The 23,046-nt window shown below is 39.3% G+C and overlaps 1 protein-coding gene across 6 annotated transcripts in view; it reads left to right on the top strand.

The window, feature by feature from the left end:
* RIMBP2 (RIMS binding protein 2) overlaps nt 1-23,046 on the top strand; it is a 357,320-nt gene that overhangs the window by 316,748 nt on the left and 17,526 nt on the right. For 3 of the 6 annotated variants that reach the window (XM_075059902.1, XM_075059905.1, XM_075059903.1), the window contains 3 exons: nt 4,960-5,109; nt 12,130-12,288; nt 18,167-18,284. In XM_075059902.1, the coding sequence (XP_074916003.1) occupies nt 4,960-5,109; nt 12,130-12,288; nt 18,167-18,284 (427 nt within the window). Of the gene's footprint in view, nt 1-4,959; nt 5,110-12,129; nt 12,289-15,772; nt 16,505-18,166; nt 18,285-21,913; nt 22,067-23,046 lie in introns of all 6 variants that reach the window. The other 3 variants (XM_075059900.1, XM_075059904.1, XM_075059901.1) reach the window with 2 other exon arrangements.

Below are 23,046 nucleotides of genomic sequence, written 5' to 3'. Positions count from 1 at the left end.
TAATGTCTGATATGTCTCATAACTCTGTCTAATAACAATCTATAGCTCTGTCTACTGATGTGCTTGCAAGCACCTAGAACATCATATCTGTACAGGGAAATGATGTGAATGAAATCTATTAAATCTGAAGCTTACGTAATTTATTAAACCTTTTATAAACCAGTTATAAATCTCCACTAATATAAACCGTGACCAGAATCTACTCCCAGATGTTTGAATGGATACTCTGACCATAAAGGACAGAGATTCATAGATTCTAGGGCTGGAAAGGGCCTCTAGAGGTCATCGAGCCCAGTCCCGTGCCCTTATGGCAGGACCTCTAGACCAAATACTGTCTAGACCATCCATGATAGACATTTGTCTAACCTACTCTTAAATATCTCCAGAGATGGAAATTCTTCAACCTCCAGGCAGTTTATTCCAGTGTTTAACCACCCTGACAGTTAGGAACGTTTCCCTAATGTCCAGCCTAAATGTCCCTTGCTGCAGTTTAAGTCCATTGCTTCTTGTTCTATCATTAGAGGCTAAGGTGAACAAGTTTTCTCCCTACTCCTTATGACACCCTTTTAGATACCTGAAAACTGCTATCAGGCCCCCTCTCAGTCTTCTCTTTTCCAGACTAAATAAACCCAGTTCTTTCAGCCTTCCTTCATCGGTCGTGTTCTCTAGACCTTTAATCCTTCTTGTTGCTTTCTCTGGACCCTCTCCAATTTCTCCACATCTTTCTTGAAATGTGGTACCCAGAACTGGACACACTACTCCAGTTGAGGCCTAACCACTGCAGAGTAGATCGGAAGAATGACTTCTCGTGTCTTGCTCACAACACATCTGTTAATGCATCCCAGAATCGTGTTTGCTTTTTTTTCAACAGCATCACACTGTTGACTCATATTTAGCTTATGGTCCACTATAACCCCTAGATCCCTTTCTGCCATACTCCTTCCTGGACAGTCACTTCCCATTCTGTGTGTGTGTGAAACTGATTGTTCCTTCCTAAGTGGAGCACTTTGCATTTGTCTTTATTAAACTTCATCCTGTTACCTCAGCCCGTTTCTCCAATTTGTCCAGATCATTTTGAATTATGACCCTATCCTCAAAGCAGCTGCAATCCCTCCCAGTTTGGCATCATCTGCAAACTTAATAAGTGTACTTTCTATGCCAATATCTAAGTCATTGATGAAGATACTGAACAGAACCGATCCCAAAACAGACCCCTGCAGAACCCCACATGTTATACCTTTCCAGCAGGATTGGGAACCATTAATAACTACTCTTTGGCTACAGTTATCCAACCAGTTTTGCACCCACCTTTGTAATGTGTTGTCCTTTGATCTCTTGCTGATAACTTCAAAAATTCTTAAAAATTGAAATACATTTTTAAAAAATCTGGTTTATTTTTGGCCAATTAGGTTAAACATTTAACTCCCCACACCATGTCACCTGGGCTTCTTACCACAGTTAAAACTGTCAATAACAAAATACTAAGCTTTCAGCCTCAAGGCTTGGGAACAGAGCCATCTGATCTGTAAGAACAAAAATGTCTATGAAAGTTTGACCAACAAAGAGCTGTTATACAATAAGCCTTTGGAGCTCGCTAATGCTGAGCTCTTGCAGCTCACTAGAGACAGCAGGTTGCAGAGTTGTGAGCCCTTTATTCACTGAAATCACTGTCTTGGTTGCAATTGCAGGCTTAAAGAGCTAAGCCTCAGGAACACACATCAAGAGCAGTCTGGTTGAATATAGCATCTAAGAAGGAGAGTAGTGAGAGGTGACGTTTCATAGCCCATGTTACATTCTAAAAGTATAAACACCCACGCACCTAGGGTTTGTTACCTCATCACTGACGCATCAGACAACAACAGATGTGAATAGGTAGTGCAGAACATTGTGTTCCTGTCAGTGTGAAAGGATGATTCATTGCATTAGATACCAGCTGAACCTCTGTAACCCCAAAGGCTAGCAGATTTCTTTCACTAACCTGTCCCTTCCGATGTGGATCTCCATAAGCTGCTGTTACTTTTGTGGGCAGAATTTGGCCCTTATGCAATAGCATCCCTGACGTAAACATCTAACCTCCTTCCCCTCAAAAAGGGCTGAATTAATGTGCTCATCTCAATGACCAATGAACCATGCAAGCAAACCCTTGAAGAGTGATATGAGACTGGCACCCTGTAGCTGTTGCTTTCACCTTGCCCTCAGATTAATCTGCCTGGCAGTCACCGGGCATTGCCCAGTGCAGATGAACTAGACAGTCTCAAAAATAAACCCACCAGAAAACACCTGAAAACATTTGATCATTTCCTGTTTCCTACATGGGGCAATTTCCCAAGACCCCAGCTTTTAAAATGTCAGGTGTTACTCATATTTAATTAATTTTATTTTGCTATTAATATCCTTGCTTGAAATTCCTTGTGAACTAATTAAATTAAGTTATTAGCATCTGAGTATGCTCAGTCTAGGAATAACTGTGCGTGACTGTAATGTTGTTCTTTATTTACCATCCTACCTTGTTCTTTATAATGGTTTCTTTGTTTTGATGAATACTGTTAAATGATACAATGGTGCAGGGTCTTTGGGGCAATCTAGCCCCACAAATGCATTAGGCAATTAAATAAGACAGTTTCAGTGTTAAAGCAGTAATTAAAAGCAGAAGGAGAGTAAAGTGAAGAGACATCATTTAGGGGAAAGGGCATACATTTGTGGATGAGATTTCAAAAACTATGGGCAATCAGTGTGGCTGTTCTGCACAGCAGAGCTGCAAAAGAGAAGGCTGTCACCCCAGCAGTGATGCAAGGGCAGACAGGAGGATGAATGGAGTGATTGAGAAGAGGACAGAAAGAGACATTCCTTGAGGAGGGATGGAACAGGTATTATAGGCTCTAGTTCTGCAAAGCACTTAAACATGTGCTTACGTCCATCTCTATTCAGCAAAGCACTGAGGGATGTTTCATAGAAGTCAGAAGATGAATTTGTGCCTATCTGAGAAGTTGAACAAATGCTTACTTTTCAGATTTTTAAAGGTTTTTTTAGGCACCTAAGGTACCTGAATATCTTTAAAATCTGGACCTAAATGCTTTGCTTAAACAGGGCCCTAACAACTAAGAGGGTAATTTAAAACTGCACATTGAAATGAGTTAGCAAACTCAGGTTCTGCTTCTGCAAATGCTTATCCATGGGCATAACTTGGCCCACCAGAATAAAGTCCTGTAGACCTCAGTGGAGCTACTCAGGTCCATAAAGTTAAGCATTTGTTTGCAGGATTGACGCGTAAGTCAACTTAGCCCATTGGTTTATATTAACACCAAATATTTTCTCTTGTTTGACCTTATTTGACACAACACTGCAAAAACCTATTAATGGTATGTTCTCTGGGTACCTCATGCAACAAAAGAGACCTTTGAACGCTACAAAATGAATGCAACACGAGAAAAGCCACCTGGGCCAATACACATTGATTAGCCTCCTTTTTCTTGATTTGTTTGTCAAAACAAAAGTGCACAAACCTTATCTGATTGACAGCTGAGCTCAGCTCATGAGAATGAGATTCTGTCCTAAATTTAAATTCTTAAGGGTGTGGGGATTTGAGGGTTGGGGAAGAAAACAAAATCACCAAACCCAGCTATATAATGACAAGTAAGTTTGGATGCCAATTGCATTACAGCTGATCCTTCTAAAAAGCAAATGGCAAATCAGAAAGAAGGGTTCGATGAGCTGGACACAAGGATATATATTAGGGGAGCACAAGTGAGTCTATTTTGGATGGCTACTGGAATGAATGTAAGACAGATGGAGCAACAGTGATTAGCTAGAGAATGACCACAGTGTAAGGGAAGGGGGCTGAGAACCTTTTTTTAGTTTTTGCAGAATCACTGATCTACATTCCAAAACATGTTTAATTAGATTCACGTTTGGATTAGTAATTAATAAATCTTCCAAGGTACAATGCCGGAGACTATGCAAAAGTTCAGGGTCTAGATTCCCTCTGGGGTAAGCCAGCTTCTGCCAGCAACACCTATGGTACATAGTCCTCAGTAGTGGAAATCCTCTTTATACTGGGTGGCGGTGGTGTAAGCTGCTGAGCCCCCATGTACCTATAACCAGAAAGCTGGATGGTGTGGACTGAGGAGGGCTTGTGGGTCAGCAGGATCTAGTGACTGAGGGTAACATTCACCTTGGTGCAGAGGATCAGCACAGGTGCTTATGCCTTTACAATAAGGAAGCTTTAGTGAGGTTTCGGTGGTGCACAGATATTGTGTGGCCCTCTGCATAGGGGTGAATTTCACCATCTGTGCATTGCCGAGGCAATTTCTGCCAATGGAACTCCTGTGGGATCCCCTAGAAGAGATTTAAAAAAGTATTTAATAGAAATTAAAAGAAGCCCACTCTGTTCTCCCGAGAGTGAGTGCGCTATGGATGTAAAGTCCTTGGTTTTCAGGAAAATGGCACATGCAAATGGAGAAATTGTTCTCCACTTAGTCCTAACACACATGAGTTGAGGCACTGACTAGTAATGACCACAGTTAAATTCAACATATTCAGGGGCAGAACTCTGGTTTTATGTCTTCTCTGAAAGCACAGTGCCTTCAACATCATGTTGAGACATTTGTTTCAGTAATGACTCAAGGAAAGAGCTCTACCTACTGCATCCCCCACACCATTTCCTGGAACATCTAGGTGTTCTTTAGAGATTACCCATCCAAGTACCCACCCAGCCTACGCTCATTTGCTTGTGAAATGTGATGGGATTCTAGCACAAGGAGGTACATGCCAGTGAGTGAGACCAGTTAAAGGAATCAGAAGTTTATCATTTGAGTTTAAGCCATGGATATATTTAAATGTGCTCTTGAGGCGTCTTAGAGGCAGCAGACCTGGAATCATTAACATCTTTGTTGGCTTGCTGGAAACAATGTAGCTGAAGGGGGGTGCTCGCGTTTCTTTACCATGTTGATGTTTTGTCAGATCGAGAGAAGGAGTGTGTTTAGCGAAAGGAGTAATATGGCGCATTATGCAAACTCAGATGAGGAGGAAGACGGCTACGATTCTCCCAGCGTTAAAAGGAGAGGGGCTTCAGTCGACGATTTCCTAAAAGGCTCAGAGCTTGGAAAGCAGGTAATTAATGTGACCTCATTATAATAATAAGGAGGGATGCAGGTCTGCAATGTATTGAAAATATTTTATGACGCTCAATACATTAACCACAGCACTATCATTCAGCTGACTGTCAAACCGATATGCTCTATGTCTAAGCAGCCAGACTTGTACGAAGTTAGATGAATAGGCTTTTCTACTCCTACAGCATTATACTGCCTTCTAGAAGCTGAATGTCTTTTTAACTATCTGGCCCTTTGCTCGTTATAAAGGCTGGTATGTTGTAAAGGCTGATATATGAATCTGTTTGTTACAACTAGCAACAACCTTAATAACTGAAAAAGAAGGTAAGTGGAGACATTTTTGAATCTGGGCTTTCTCTGCATTATGCTTTTTTTTTTATGTCTATTAACGTGCTATAAGACAAAAAAAGGGCTTGGAATTTTTTGTGTCATTTAAAAGCCATGAAGTGTCATCCTTATAAGCAAGGAGCTAGCACAGTATGTCCGTGGCATGCTGCAGGAGGGAGAAAGATGCTGTCAGAAGAATTTCCTAAACCTGGTCTTGAGCGTCACCTACTGAAGACACTACAAGACCATTTAATTTTTTACTTTCAAGTGAGCTGAGCCCCCTATTACAGCAAAGTAAAAATAGGGCTGGAACTTTTTCTTAGCATGTTACAATATCTTGTTGGCAGAATACTCCCAGTTCTGATATTAGACATAATTAGAGATGTGTTCCCTTTTATTTTATTTAAAGTGAATTTTGTAATGTGGTATTACACCATCATGGGTTTGGCTCTAGTGACTACAGTTTCAAGCACAACGGAGTGAAAGTCACTTCTACTACTTGCTTCAGATTTAGAATCTCTAGTAACACATAAAGACCAAAGACAGTGACCACATACACATTCACAAGTACAAGGTCTAGTCTGTTTTACAAGTTTTATTAATGTTACACAATTAAAGTCAAGATTGCCCAAGCATATAGAAATTCTATACAGACCTATGCACAAGTTCCAAATATGGTTATACTCGCATCTTCCTAGATAATGTTAGAGTCTGATGGGTCTCTCATGGGTTGATCATGAGTAGAGGGATGGTTCCTGCTGGAGTTTTCCCATAAGAAGCTCAGTTTTCCTAATCTGGGCACCCTCTTTTTATAATGTGATTCTGACTATATCTCATTAGCAGTTACACACATCGTGCACCCTGCAGTTAGGGCATGTATTAGAAAAATGTGACTACCGGGTATCTTGTAAGCAAAAAATTACTCTTACTGTTAATTTTTCACATCATCACCCATTCCCGTAATCTTGTGGCATAGGGCCATTCTTTGGTCACTTTACTTATGTCAAGTGTTTCTTAAGCCAATGGCCTAGTATGGCTAAGCTAAAATCTTACAGGCCTCACCCTGTAGGCCTTGCATTTCAGCCCTACTTACTTAGATAACTAATGCATACTTATCCCTTCTAACTACAGATCAAGCTTATGCTTCTATAATCCTACAGTTTAACTCTATTTAGCATACAATGATTATATATGACATACCATGTTAGTTAATCATAACATCGCACAATAAATGAACAACAAACTAAAATCATTGGCTACAGATGACATTTGCTTTGCACACACAGGTTCCCTGAGTATTCTGAGATTTTGGTTCAGCTCATTATCAAAAGAGTGGCATTTGTAAGATATTGATATTGTTTTGGATTTTAAATCCCCTCAAAGATGTTTGACTTGGGAGGTTGGTTTCATCTGTAGAGGCAGTAGTTCAAATTTGTAGAACTCCTGCACTCAAGTTGCACCTACAAACTATATACATGCTCTCCAGACACATGTGCACTGTCCATCTGAGTCTGCAGCTATGGAAACTGTGTATTTAAAACACACTGGTACATGGAAGTATCTGATTGCACATGCAATTACCTGACTTGTGCAGCATATGAGCGGTCTGCAGGCGAAACTTAAAGGTGCACCAGCTTGATTAAACCAATAGATATAATACAATTTAAAATTATTTTGTGTGCATATAAGCCAAGATTTTCTAAAGCGACTATTGATTTCATAAGGAAGTCTGGCCCATTATTTAGGGGCTAGCCTGGCATTCCGGAGAGCTAGGTTCAATTCCCTAGAGTGCCACAGACATCCTGTGTGACCTTGGGGAAGTCACTCAGTATTTTCCTGCCTAGGTTTCCCCAACTGTAAAATGGGGACAGTAGCACTGCCCTGTATCACAAAGGTGTTGAAAGGACATTAAAAACTGTAAGGTGCTCAGACACTACAATAATGGGAGTCATACAGAAAACTAAGATAGGTTCTGGTTGTCTCCATTTTTGTAAGCCCACTTTGGAACCCTTGTCTGTTTTACTGAGTTCTAGAGAGAGAACACTTTCTAATTGCATTAACCCATTGTGACACTTTCTCCAAATACCCCGGATTGTGATCTCCTTGTACTGTAACCCCCTGCCTCAGTGAGAGAGAGACTTGATTGTGCTTAACTGGGTGTCAGATCTGTGATACCACCCAATCTCCTCAGGGCCATGGCAGCCCTTGCTTTGCTTTGCAGGTTAGCAATAGTGCACCCCAAACCCCTTTGTAGTGTTCCCCTGCAGTGTCCAGCCCTTAAGCACTAGACGCTCACAGAAATTACCAGGTGAGCTGTCCCAAAAGACCAATACACACACCTGCTTGTTTGATTCAACTGAGGATCAGCTCCAATATAACATCCCAGCACTGATATATTCATAGTGAGAACAGTCATCAGTTAAGACTAAGATTTAAGAGAGAGTGAATAGGGATAACAATGGGAAGAGAAATGATTACATATAAAACAAAAAGTATAATGCATTCTGTTTGACAAGTTTAAACTTAACTTTAACAGACTAACAGCCTAAAATAGTTTCTCTCACCTAAAGCTCTCTGTCAACATCTCCAACCAACATGGCTGGGATCCCCCTTTCATGAATGCAAAAATCCCTGTCCTTTTTGCTTCCTCAGTGAAGGATAAAGAGGTGTCCTGTTGGCCTTCTTTTTATATCCCCAAAGTTCATGATTTTGTTCCCCATGTCAGGATGAACCCTCTTGGTTTATTCCCTGGTGTGTTGGCTCCATGTTGCCTTCACAGCCACATTTTGACATGGTGTGCAAACGGCCTTCCATTGCGTTGGCTTACAATGGCTTTATTACGTGTGAACTGAGGCAGGCAGGTGAATATACATCCTTTGGTCAAAACCTGCCTGACAACCCTGTTTTGATTCAGATTTTAAAACAGTATATGTACACAACTCCTTAAATATCATCCTTACATATATCTCACAATGATTATGAGGACCAGTATGACATAAGCTTTTAGTAGACCTCACTTGACCCTCTTAATATGAAAACAACATGTTGGGTGTAGTGAGCTTGCCGGGACTCTCAGGAGTTACTGTTATGGAACAGTGAACCCTTTCCCAGTTGACTTTGAGGGGTTCTTAGGGTCACACCCAGTTAGGGTGACCAGATAGCAAGTGTGAAAAAATGGGACACTTTTATTTTCGGGGGGGGGGGGGAGCTATAGTTGCCCCTAACATCAGGACATATAATTACCCTGCACCTACTGTGCCAAAATACCCTACTCCTTTCCCTTAAAAAGTAACTCTTTAAAATTTCTCAGTTCAAAAGATGAATTCTGTTTCGTTCAGCTGTTCTGTGTTCATTAAATACAAATTGATTATTACCTGTTTATATTTCAGCTATATGAGAGGCACCTACTAGTAGCTTAATTGCTCATTTGAACTATTTATGAAAATTGAACAATTGCACTGCATAATTTGTTAGTAAAGAACCAATTTCTGCACTTTTTGTATGTAATTCTACTACATCCAGACCTAACCAGGAAGTTTAATAGGAAGTGTTTTTTACATAAGATTTTAGGCATGGTTGTGGTCAAATGTGGTTTTGAAAGAATCTGGTAGTTTATTTCACTATTTCACTTAGCTTATTATAGTGTGGCGTTAATCTGTGTATACCAATTCGTGTTCTGAAGTTGATGTCATATTGTGCATTTATGCCAAATTAAAAGCTTTTGGCATAGTCTCACTCGACGCATGAAGTAGATAGAAAGAGAAAGAAAGAAAGAAAGAAAGAAATCAAAGCAGGCAACCACAAATACAGGTAAAAAGGATGATGATCAATAGTGGGGTTCTGTTGATACTAAGGACTGCCATGGTCTATATTTCTGTAATTGTGTAACATAATATACAGATTTAAAAAAATTACATTTGTGATTATATAGATCACATCTCTTCCAAATCAAAACAGTCACTGGATCTGCCACAGACTTGCTGTGTGACTCTGCGCAAGGCAATTAGGATTTTTAAAGGCTAACTACCATTGAAATAAAAATATTCAAGGCTTACTGTTGACTACACTGCAGCTACTCACTGCCTTAAAGTTAAGGATATGCATGTGTTTGCAGGATGGGGGCCCAAAACACAATGATTTTTTAAAAGTCCGCTTAAATAGTTTGAGCTGCAGTATCTTGTTATGTGCCCATTAGATGCTTCAATATTTTGTAATGAATTAATCTGTTACCAACACAGAATGTAATTATACAATTATTGCTTACATAAATTTGAGCTAATTGCATTACATGTCTTAACAAGGTGTAATGCCTCAATTAGAAGGTTTTCATTAAATAATTGGTGGGTATTTAACAGACACCTCTGTTATTAAATCAACTGCAGATAAACATTGGAGATTGTTTGAAAGATTCCTGCTATGTAGCTGTGCAGCTTTTCTCTGGCAATAACAACCAGTTAGACAGTGCAGCCCCCAATGAACTCCCTTGTGTTGTCTGGGGATAACTGAGAACAGGATTTGACTCACTGAAATTGGAAGTAAGATTCCGTTGGAATGGCATGGGTGAAAGTGAAAGCACCAGACCGAATTCTGGGAGTCTTTCATTTCGTAAACTAACTGAAAGCATTAACTCGTACAGTGATTTTTATTCTTAAAATTACCCCCTCATGTAATACAGCTGAGGGAAACTGAAAACATTCATGGGTTTGATCCTATTTCCTTGGATAGCAACAGAGTGTTCATAAAGGACTGGATCTCAGAATCCTCAATAATAACAATCCTTAGCTTTTGACCACAAAGTATTTTACAGTGGAAAGTATCATTATCTGCATTTTACATAGGGGACATGGAGGCTTAGAGTGGAGAAATAACTTGCCCGAAGTCGCACAGTAGCTCAGCAGCAGAACCGTGAATAGAACTATGGTCTTCTGCCTCCCAGCAGCCTGATCTACTGGGCCAAGCTGGCTCTCAAAAGTAATGAAAAAAGAATCTTAGCATTAATGAACATCACATAAAGCTGAGGCACATTGTAGAGATACACACTGAGATCTCCAGAACTATCTTCTAGGAATCAAGAGAGTGCAAGTCTGCTGTAATATTTGGAGAGTGAACATATTTTCACTTCAGGGTAATTGCTTACTGCAGACATTTCATTTCATTTCTGGAAGTTTACAGCAGTTTATTGATGCTAATACATTATGGAACTATAGGAATTGATTCTGGTCTGCGAAGATTGTTTCTGCTGTAGTATTTCTCCTGGGGAAATAGTGTAACTTCTGCTCCTTGACATTCTAGTATTTCAGTGATTTATTCTTTTTCTGATGTAAATAGGTTTGCTCCTGGAAATTGTCTCTACAGCATACAGTACAGCTCCCTTGACATTGAAGGTGGGACTGAGCTGTGTAGTTCACATTTGAATCTGAACATATCTAGATGGAAGGGTGTTTGGATCCTAGCCTCTGCTCTGGCCCATTATAGAAATGCAGGGCTAGATCCTTGTCTAGCGTAAATCAGTGTACACTGGAATACACCAGCTGAGAATCTGCCCCATGAAATTCCGATCTGGAGCCAAACTTCACATTTCAAGTATCTTCAGACCTGGAATTTCTGGTTGGGCCTACCCTATCCTGAACTGATATGCTTTAGACTCAAACTGTATATAAAGAGCTGTACATTTTTGCTGTCTGTATTTTGAGAATGGGAAGATTACACCAACAGAGTAGGAAGATGTGTTATCAGTTACATTGAGATTTGCATTTTAGTTTTTACACAGTGCACATGTGAGACTTTTGGGCTCATAATTTTTAAGTGGGCCTCAACTTAATCATTTGCACAAGCAGATGAAACTGCTTACAGATCTGAAGCACCAGTGTGATTTTGTACAGAAAAGTAGATGCCTCATTTTAAAAATATACTTGGGATGTAGAATCACAGTAATGTTTGGTTTGTTGTCTGGACTGTGGATATAAATCATGACACTAGTAAAACAAAACAAGAATTTACCAAAGACAGTTAAATTTAACAGCAGCAATTCAATAAAATAGCTAATTTCTTCCATCCCTTTCACCTAGTTGAGAACACAGACAACTTAATTTAGTGGAACTAACTCTAGAAGGACATTAAAATTCTATCAATTCTGCTCCCTAGATGCCTAAATAGAATGAGATCATTGACCCTCATCAGCTAATGAAAGTTTACAGTATAGAAACATTATGTAAGAACTAAACGGTGCTCTTGAAGAGTCACGTGGGGTTTACTATTGGATATAGCAAACATCAGATATGACAATGAAGAGTAGCTGACGTGTGAATGGAATTGGTTATCTCGGTTAGAGCCTTCACCAGATGGTCAGCAAATCCACTGACACATGCAGATCCTCGGGTAAACCAAGGGGTTTTTTTTAATTGGGGTCTCATGAGGTTTGTGGTTGGAGTAGAAGTGTAATGCTGGTTGAGTCATCTGTACGAACTGAATCCAGGATTTCTGGAACTTAAAGTGTGAGCAAGCTAATAAACCTCTATATTATCAAGCCACCTGAGGGCTACTGAGAGTTGCACCTGGTTAGTGTGGGTTACACAAGGTGGTATTGCAATATTCAAGCTGCCAGTTGCTGCTTTGCCCCCCATTTGTGGGGGCACTGTCACTTCAGATTTTAAACCTTGCAGTCTCTTTTCTTTTCTATCCCATCCAATAGCCACACTACTGCCAGGGTGAGGAGTACCACACGGAGAGCAGTAGGGGCTCTGACTTATCCGATATCATGGAGGAAGATGAAGAAGAGCTGTACTCAGAAATGCAGCTGGAGGATGGAGGAAGAAGACGAGTCAGTGTAACATCACACAACACACTCAAGGTAAGAGTGACAGAAAAGGGGGGCTTAAACTTCAGAGAAGGGCAAGGCAAATTCTTCCTTCCTTCCACACACTTTTTGTTAGTCTGCTGTGGACGTTACAGTTCACGGTGGCCCCCAGACTAGAACTGGGATGAATGCTGTTCATAATGTAAAGTTCCACTTATGAAGTCCACTTAATACTCAATTCTCTGGTGTTAGCCAAGAGCTTCACATATTGAAGACTGTCTTCGGGCTGTTATGCAATTAACTGTTTTTGCTGCGCATTTGGGGGTGCTGCTGTGCTGCAGTATATTGGACATGCATCCAGACCACTCGAAGTTTTCTGATGTGAGCATGTGCATGAGTGCACATCCACACATGTGTCTTTGAATTTAAATCTCCTGTGGACATCCTCTCCATATTACTGACCAGGTTTTTGGAACTACCGCCCGGGATCCTTCTAGTGCATGCTAGTAACAGATTTGAGGAGTTTTATTCAGTGCAATATGGATTCCCAATAGTGTGGATAAAGCCCATAGTCATTAATCTTAGTGTCGTGATCATTAATGATCTTCTGGTGGCAGAGGAGACAATGGCAAACATATGTCAGGAATGATGTCTCAAACACTGCATAGGAGGATTCATCCTACAAGGTGATTTTATTCATCCAATTAGAATACACACTGCAAACACTAAACTTTCGCAACATAGAATTTCTGTTTTCTGTAATATGACATATAGTAAACTGCTTCTTATGTGTATGCTATTACCACGCTAAGATGCTTCTTAACGAGCTATATGATTGAAACTATACAGAAACCTACAGATCATTCTTCCTACAGCCAAAATGCCGTGTTACTAAAGAACGTGCTGTACCCTTCTGCAAAGCACATACACAGGGATTTTGTAACCATTGCTATAACTGCTTCTATATATTTTATACACAGACTTAGGATTTTATGCAACTTATAAAGACATACTGTCTAGTACATTTTCAGAAAAAAACTTTCATTCTCCTGTTTAGTATCCTTGTAAAAAGCTTGAAAATGAAATGGCTCTGACTGCCACTAGGCAAACACTGAATTATCCCTAGGCTTCTCTGGTTCTTTATGAATCAGTAGCATATTTACTACTACTTCTTACATCTGCATTAATGGTACTGTAAGCCCAATTCTGAACACATGGGCCAGATCCTCAGCTAGGGTAAATCCTCATAGCTATGTTAAAGTCAATGAGTATATGCTGATTTAATGCAATCTGAGGATCTGCCCCAAGGTTCATTGTTAACATCTGTTATTTGAATGGCTGTGCAGAAACAGAATTTAATGTGAGAATGCCACATAAATTTAGGGCAGAGGGAGTAAGTTTAGAATTTGGAGGACACTCACCACTGCATTTATAACTATATTGCTTTAAGTTTTAGACCAGGTTCTAGAACTAAAATACTTGACAGTGTCCCTGTTTTGCTAGATCCAATTCAGCTTTGCAGCTGCTGTAATTAGAAAAGAAACAAAAACACATTAATTGAACTCTCTCAAATGCATATGCGATTTGCATTTGAAAGTACACCAGCCCGTGCACTTTGAGCTATGATTGCAGATAGCTGACATTCTGTATTTTCTGTACCAAGTTAATAGATACCCTCATATAAAAGAAAAGTGAACAAGACACATGACTCACTTTACTGTGCAGTTATTATTCCCTTCAGTTGCTCTCCAGATAAAGGCTGATGTGTAAACTAGGAGATCCCAACTTGAATATCAGGTTGGAGCATCCATGAAATTTAAGGATGTTTGGAGTCTGATCAAAACTATTCCTAATTCACATTTATTTATATTTTTTCCATATTTATGGCACCTTTTCAAAAAAGCTCTGGGAACATGATAGACAATTAAAAAGTGTATTCAAAAATCATTCACATAAATACAGTAGAACCTCAGTTAGGAACACGTTGGGAATGGAAGTTGTTCATAACTCTGAACAAAACATTATGGTTGTTCTTTCAAAAGTTTACAACTGAACATTGACTTCGTACAGCTTTGAAACTTTACTATGCGGAAGAAAAATGCTGCTTTCCCTTTATTTTTTTAAGTAGTTTACGTTTAACACAGCTCTTTACTGTATTTGCTTTTTTGGTCTTTGCTGCCACCTTATTGCGTCCTTCTGGTTCCAAATGATGAGTGTAGTTGACTGATCAGTTCATAATTCTGGTGTTTGTAACTCTACGGTTCTGCTGTAGTGTCAAAAATTAACTCTTTAAAAACTCCCTAGCCTTTGAAGAAAAATAAAGCAAAAGTCAGCTCAGTCTGTCTGCCCAGAGTCAGCCTGAGCAACAGGCTTTGTAATGTCCCTGGAATGTCTCTTGGATGAAAAGGGAAGGAGAATTGCAAAGTCACTAAGAAGATCCTGCCCATGCTGCCCACACGTATGAATCCAGGCACTGTCTGCTCAGAAGTCCCAAGCTGATTGCTGTCATTAGGGTAAAGCATAGAGAGGGGTGGTCTCCATGACCCAAATAGCTAAGGGCTCCACAAATCAAAGCCAACACCTCTTTTCTCATTAATTTGGATAGCCCAGCATCTGCTTCAGAGACCCAGAGAGACACATTTGTGCAGGGTCCTTCAATTACACTATTTTTCAATTTTTGTAAGCCTAATATAAAAGGTATCTTTTATTTCATTTATCTAAACTGTTCAGATTTTATCCAGCACATTGTAGTTCTTACTTACATCTGGTATGTACCAAGACTTATATTTGGGTCAAGTAACAGGTTACTTGTCAAGTAAGAGTTTTATTAAGCAGATTAGGATGATAGATCCAGTGTGGACCAATGACTGCAGGTAGCCCCCAGTTCTCAGTCTTTTTTGTGGAAGCCAACCTTAAAGAGGGTTCAGTTTTTATCAGGTTGTGGAGGGCACAAGAACTCCTGTTTTGACATTTACAGGGAGCCCTGTATGACTTCATACCAACCCCGAGTTTGCTGTCTTCAGGCAGGACGGCATTATGGAGTTTCTTGTTAATCAGCTAGGATGCTTTAACAGGTGCAAAGCAAGAGAGAAAACTCTGCTGTAGAAAGTGTCCGAGATACGCTCCACGGACGAAAACAATCCCAGCCTGGCATAGAGCACAAAGAACACTAAGCAATAGCACCATATTCTAACTTCACCTCCACTCTCACCACGGCTGAACTTGTATGCAGCTTTTATTGCTTTGTGTTGAATGCATGGGTTTATTCTTGTTAAAGCATCACAATATCAGCTGTGTTTGTACTGACCTCCTGTGTTCTATCTGACACCAAGCCAACTTAATCATGTCTTTATTTTCAGATTCCTGTTCAGAGCATGACATCCCCCTCACTGAATAAACTGCATGCCTTATGTTTGCCATTGCTCTAAAACTAATTCTGTCTTTATTTTTCTTTCCTCCTCCCGCTTTTCCCTCCCATTTTATTTTTATCACGCACTGTTTGTTCCCCACCTGTTTTTTAACATCACATGTTGTTAAGGAATGCTCTAAGAATAGGACCACTGAAGCCGCTTTTTTGGAACAGCCTGACTTTTCACAGCAGATACACCACAGTAAAAAGCTTTTCAGTATCCCAGAAGTAGCTGAAGAGGATGTTGAGTATTCTGAACAGTTGCACAAACAGGGTTTTGGTACATCTTATAAAATGAAACCTATGGTAGCTAGATGCACTAAACCTCCTAGACCCTACAATCAAGACAAACAGCACAACTTCTGGTACCCTGCCAAGCACAGAATTTCAGGCATGGAGGATTTTGCTTCAGAAGACAAAGGCTATAACTACAGTAGATCCTTAACAAGAAGCCCTGACAGTGGACTAGACTGTGGAAGTGAGGAAGAAGAATCTCGTTTTAATTTCAGAAATGCTTACAATTTGATTTCTGCCAATGTTGTGCCTAGCTGTTGTGCAGAGACAGATAACTGTTCATGCAGAAAAAGCACAAGGCCATTGCTTGCTCGCAGGAAAACTTTAACCAGGCAAAACAGCATTGAAGAAGACTTTGACGACCTGGGTCTTTCCTTTATAGAGCCCAGAAGTGAGGAGGCCAAGCCCAGTTATGAGAAAAAGTCTGAGACTCAAAAATGCAGTAGAACAGATAATTTGACTAGCAAAGATGTTCAGCGAGTCTGGAAGATCAACTTACAAGTAAATGACTCTTGGGCAGCTGTTCCACATGCAGAGCCATCCCACAGAGATGCAGAAGACTCTCTGGTGTGTGAAATAAAACTTCCTTCTAACATCTGCCTGTCAAATCCATCTCTTTTCTTTCTTTTCTTTTTCCTCCTCCTGCTTCTTTTAATTTTTTTTTCTTAAATTCCATCTTTGGGACCTATCTACTGGTGATTGTTTTATTTCTTTCCTCGCCACATGATTTTTTTATTTATTAATCTGCATTTTGCTTCACAAGCTTCTTTTGTATCATGCTGAAATCAGTTTAATTTGCTTTACAACAATGATTTTCCCACAGAACAAATTACAATAATGGCTGCTTTGTTAAAGGACAACTGAATCTAAATTTTAATTAAGGGTTAGCTGAACTATAATTTTCCAGAAGTTTGTTTTTATCTTTTTAAAGTGACTATCAGAAAATTGCTTTAAAAAGTAAAAATAAGTTTTAATTTTAACTGGAAAAAAGAAAGCATTTCACGGATTTTTATTTTGATGGTCTGTCTTAAAGATTCCATTTTGTCATGTTGTTTTTGCTCTCCTCAGTGCCAGATTTTCAGGAATTGCTCTTCATCTTCAGTCCTCTCTGGGCAAGTACCAAGAAATATCTTCCCCACAGTGACAGTGACCAAGCAAGCTTCTTGGAGTCACAGGATTCATCGTGTTTCCATTCTCCACCTTCTTCCTGCACTGTCACTTCTTTGCCCTCTTTTTTTAGACCATCTCTTCTTGCCTTTGAAGTTGCAGACTGCATCTCCGAATGGGATTGCAGACAAACAGCTTCTTCCAGAGGGACAAGCCAAGGCCGTTCCACATCTTAATCCACAAGGGTGCCTCTGTGATCCTGCCTGTTTGCATTTCTGTATATTAGCCCACAAGAGAGCCTTCGTGAATTTGCATATTTAGGCCTCTCTGTTCCCAAAGAGAACTAAATACGTTTTAGCCTCTCATCTGCAACTGTCTCCAATCTAATGTCTTATGTAAGAGTAGATTCAGCTGTTGCTGTATGCCTGGCCCAGCAGTTTATTCTGAACTGATCATTTAAAAATTCTCCTATTAAAATTGGTGCCAAGGCTGCATTTAATCTCAGCTGTTGAAAGAGACACCCTGGAAAGCATTAAAATAATAACATTTCTTGCAAATTAGTGAACAGAAAGAGAACCAGCTGTGGTGTGAGGTGAAATTTGTATGAATCTCTTCTGCAAGGGTTAGTGACCACAAAAGGCCTTTTGAGAGGAGCAGTGTTCTCAGAGACCCCAAGAGGAGAAGGACATATGCTGGTTAATGTGCTGCAAACTGTGAAAACAATCTAGGTTAAAAAAATTAAATGCACTGACCTGACCCCATCATATACTATCCTCACAGCTCTAGTGTGAGTGGTCTTAGTCCTCTTCAGGGAGCGTTAAGAGTGCTCTGAGCCAAGTTAGCAGCAACGACAAAGGCAAAAGAATGTTTCCAAAATTATTATTATTCTTTCTCTGGTCTAATGTGTGACTGCTATTTACAAAGGGTGCGCCATTTTTCAGGGAACCATTTTTCTTTTGCAGGTTTAGGAGGCATCAGTAGAACTTTTCAGCTAACCTTTCAGTTAAAAACTACGTTTAGTTGCCTTTAGAGCTTATGCTTCTGAAAGTGATTGACATTATTAACATGCCTTTTTATGCACCCAGCTGTGTAACTTGCAAACCTGTTGTTTTTCTTTTTTAGCTTTTAGGAAATCCATCATCCACTGGACGACCTGACAGGGTGGAGCATACGGGTCGAAGGTTGTCTCATGCCAGTGCAGTCCCACAAAAGTCTCGACCAATGTTGGTCCCTTCCATTGGTTAGTTGACCTGATTGGTGCATTTCTATTCTTTACAGCCACAGAGCTGGGGGATCGGTAAAACAAACAAACAAAGCCCAAAACCTTTTAATTACAATGACTCTAAATCTTTTATATAAGATGAACTAAGATTAAAACCAACTTTGTCTTAGGTTAAATATGAGTGTACTAGAGATTCCTTAAGGGTCTGAACCAAAACCTGCTGAAGTCAGTGAGAGTTTCTCTATAGACTCCAGTGAGCTTTGGTTCAAGATCTATATTTTGGTTGATGATAGCTACAATTTAAAACCTACAGTAGACAATTCATTCTTTAAAATAAATTAAGGCACGGACATGCTATGAATATGGTACCTAAAATAAGTGCACTCACTCACTCATCTATCCATCCATCCATCATTCCATTCATCTACCATCACCTTCCATTTTCTTAACTACTTTTTGGAATTCAGCAAGGAAAATTGAGGTTATTAAATTAAATGAGCAAGTAAGACTGAAGTATGTTCATTAGATTTGCTTTTTATCTTCAAGCCATCTCTGTTCTGGTTAAATCATGACCTAAAAATATATTTTGCTATCTGCAAGAAAATCCAAAAAGTACTGCAGATAAGATAATGGAATCAAGACACCAAGCACAAAAACACTTTCACCAAAACTTGCACACCACACAAACAACTAGGAACAGTCACGCAGAAATGGAAGAAACACAGGAGTGTAAACAGAGAACTGTAGACAATGTACAGAAATAAAATCTTCATGTGATGTAATTCCTCCGGTGCCTGTCCTTAGATTAAATGATTCCTTAATAACAGTGTACACAGAAATCCAGAGAACTCAAGGCAACATTAAGCAGTTCTGGCCTGAAGCTTTATCTGTGAATGAGAAACTTTCCACGCAGAAAGCAACCTCATAGTGATACTTACTATAAAGCAACATTTTTTTTTAATTGTTGAACATGAAAAGTTTTCTCCAGTTCTTTCCATGGATACATAGCAGAATAACCATTTAGGAAGTTTAAACATAAACCTTTCTATGGTGTACAGCACCCTCTACAGATTTGTAAAATTAGCAAGATTTTGTTGTCAAGAGGAAAACTAATGGATATTAGGGACACAATAATAATTTATGATAACTGTGGATTTTTAAAAAATACAACTGTAGTTCATAAAAGCATTCTAAGTGCCTTTAATAAGTATATGTAGAGAGTATGATTCTCCTCCCACTTACACTGTTACAAATCAGGAGTAACTTCACTCAAAGGAATTACTGGTGTTAAAAGAAAAAGAAGGTGTAAAGAGAGAATCAGGTCCAGAGAGTGCATATGCAAATATCAACCTGTAACTATTAGTTGAGCCAGATAATTATCAGCTGATAAACATTCTCAGTATAGGCTGGTGTTTGCTAGATCAGTGTCTCCCTTTTCTTTTTTGTAGCTTTTTTTTTTATCAAGAGTAAATATTATTTGGGGAGAAGGATGAATTATGCCTGGAATACTTAAAATATATTGGTCATTTAAGGTTTTCTTTTTATCACCTGTTAAAATAATTTAAGAACAAATAGTTGGGGCGTTGAAATAATGTTGGTTAAATTAATTCTTTGAGTTTTCCTTTAACTCTGATTTTAACGGAAAGATGTGGATTGGGTGGGGACCTGATTAAATACAGGCCTCCCTTTCTCTAAACAAGTTTGGAACTCAGGGAACTATTAAATAATGACTTCACTGTTCTGTAGCTAAAGAGCAGCATTTTAAGAAGTAGATAAGAAGGAATTCATTTTTTATAATCCGTCCACATTCAAACTGATAATTAAACAGAGAACAAAATAGAAGGCTGTAATCTGCTGCTTTAGTGTGAGTTCAAGAATGCATTAGTGTATTTTGCAGTAAGTATGCTCTGTGAAGGCTTTTCTGGGGAAGTCACATTAGGATTGAATTACAATATTGTCTAACACTGATAAGACGTAACCCACAGTGGCAGTATTTTCAGCATCTAATGAAAGAATTACTTTTTGGTCTTCTGTGAAATAGATGAAAGACCCTATCCAGTATTATTCTTATTGTGATGTGGTTATGGTCCGGGATTCCTAACTGCCGACTTCTTTGATTGTATTGCCATGTTTGAACAAAAAGAACAGGTTTCTAATAGTGTGTACAGGAACAGAACTAATGGGAAGCTGAGTTATCAGGCATGCAGTACACATTGCTCTGTTAACTCAGCAGGGCATTTAATAAAATCACCATAACCGATTAGCTAGCTATTAAAAATGTAATTGGTGATCCCCACGATGTAATAATTACCCACGTCAATAATGTATGTCAATCAAGACAAGCATTGGGTAAAAATCACAAAATAATCATCCTCTGAAGACTTGCTACAGAAAACAAGAGGATGGGCAGAGCAGATAAATAGACTGAATAAATCCAATGTATCCAATCAAACCCTGTAACAGACCATTGTACCAGCTTGATCACACTGTTGTCACTCAGGCAAAGCTCCTATTGACTTCCAAGGGAGTTTTGTCTGAGTGAGGACTGAATAAAACAGATATTATGGCTTTGTCATCATAAAAAGAGGGTTCTTTTCCAAAAAAAAAAAAAAAAAAAAAAAGTTGGGCCAAATTCTAAAGTTTTTATTGGCACAAAACTCCCATTAATTGCAGTTAGTAGAGGTTTTATTCCATTAGGGCCAAAGAATGTGGGACTGCCTACATTAATCAGTATGGGTTTATTTACAAGGTCACAGTTTATCCCTTATAGAAATGTATTAAGCACTGCATATTTGCTCAGCATTACTAAAATGTTACTATTATTCTTAGGTCAGTAATATTGTTTTTATAAGGGTTTGACCGTTCATATGTTGTTCTCTCCTTGAGAATTAGCTTCAAGTCAATCAACAACACAGTTAAAATCTTATGGTGATAACTGGAGTTTCCAGTTATTAATTTGCCTGCATGATATAAAACGAAAGGAAGTCCATAAAAGTGATAAATCAACTCCAGAAGGAATAGTTAGCAGGAAGGAACTCCAAAATTGTGATACTTCTAGGATAAATATTTCCTGAGACACATCTTTATCCAAAAGACCTCCCAGATTTAAAATCATTTTAGTTTATTTCCCTTTTAGATTACAATATATATTTCCATTAACAACATCATGGAAACAGAATATTTTCAACTTAATTCTGGTTTTAGATAATCTACTTCCAAAGATAAAATGTATTTTACATTTTCCCCTTGACCTTGCAGAAGTGGGACATAGGATTACAACATTGATTGTTGTTGTTTAATATTTGTGTTATCATAGTGCCTAGGAGCCCCAGTCATGGACCAGGATCCCATTGTGCTAAGTTTGTACAAACACAGAACTCAAAGTCTGCATTTACCCTCCAGCAATCCAGGCACGTTTTAAAAAGCATGAAGGCAAGACCCTTTAAAAAGCAAACACCCCTTTCTGTGTGCCTGTAGAAGAATCACTGGAGAATCAGTCAGTAAAACTGCCACACATAGTTCTGCAGGTGGTTAGCCATCCTGCTCTTGCTGAGTCAGAAAAGAAGGTAGGCAAAGCCTGGCCTCAGGAGCCTCCACTGAGAAAACTATAAAGTATGTTTAATAGATCATTCCCTTTTTCTCCATAGAAATTACAATGGACAGTAACAGTGAAGGCGGTCGGTCTCGGTCAGGTAGTGAGGGAAATATTTCACCTGTAAAAGAAGAAGCTTATTATCGCAGAATTGATGGACACAAGAAATGGTCTCAGCAGCGTACCATGGCCTCTGACTATAGATACGGTATGCCGACCCTTCTTCATCCTTTCTGACACAAGACGCATTTAGAGCTGGGTGTTAATGAGTGCCATTTCTGTATGACAACATTGCATGCAATGCAGAATGCAAGGGAAGCTAACTCTTAAGTCCTCTCTGCTCTGCTTCCAGGTAAGTTTCTTCAGCTCAGCTCAGCTGTAAGGGAGGAAGAGCCCTTAGTCATCCACTGATAACTGTCATGCAACCAGCTTTCCATACTGAAACAAGTCAAAGCACAGTGCATTGCATGAACCTCTGTGAAGCGACGCCTTTATCCTCCATGGCTGTTTAACATCAATTAACATCTAATGTGTGCACCTTTGAAGACTCATTGATCGAAAAGATCACCTTTCAACTTGATTCATAAATCTAGCACTAGACAGAGCCAAAATGAGGACGGTTCATCATCATCAAACCTTCCATAGTGAGAAGCAGCACTACTCAAGCTTCACTCCTAGTTTATTGGTTTGGCTTAGGGCTGATCTGAAGCCCCTGAGAGTCAACGGGTGCCTTGCCATTGACTTCACTGGGATTTGGATTAGACCTTCAGTGAAGAAAAAACTGAAATTTATTTTTAAAAGTATGTGTACCTACTTGTATCACTACAAGTGCTAATTGACATATGTAAGGTAGTAATTGTCTCCCACCCATTATCGATTGTGTTTGCTGCTTCATCAACATAGTTGCACAAAATTCTCAGCCTTTCATAGCTCATTACACAGTGAGTTAAAGTACTTAACCATTCCCACCGCGAAGTGTCTTAGGCCAGGTCTGAAGCTGGGAGAAGCATTAAGTTTTGTTTTCATCTTTCAAATGAATCAAAAAAGAAGCCAAAGTAAACATTTAAACAAATCAATAATAAAAATGTGTTCTTTGAGTAGATGCAGCCTTACCCCTCCCCTGGCTGTATATAAGAGCAGCTGTCCCAACCCGCTCCGTTTCTTTTCACCGCCCATGGCTGGAGTCAG

This window comes from Chelonoidis abingdonii, chromosome 22 (genome assembly GCF_003597395.2).
Source record: "Chelonoidis abingdonii isolate Lonesome George chromosome 22, CheloAbing_2.0, whole genome shotgun sequence".
In the NCBI taxonomy this organism is placed as follows: domain Eukaryota; kingdom Metazoa; phylum Chordata; order Testudines; family Testudinidae; genus Chelonoidis; species Chelonoidis abingdonii.
The sequence above is the reverse complement of the archived record's forward strand: the minus strand, read 5'-3'. Positions and strand labels throughout refer to the sequence as shown.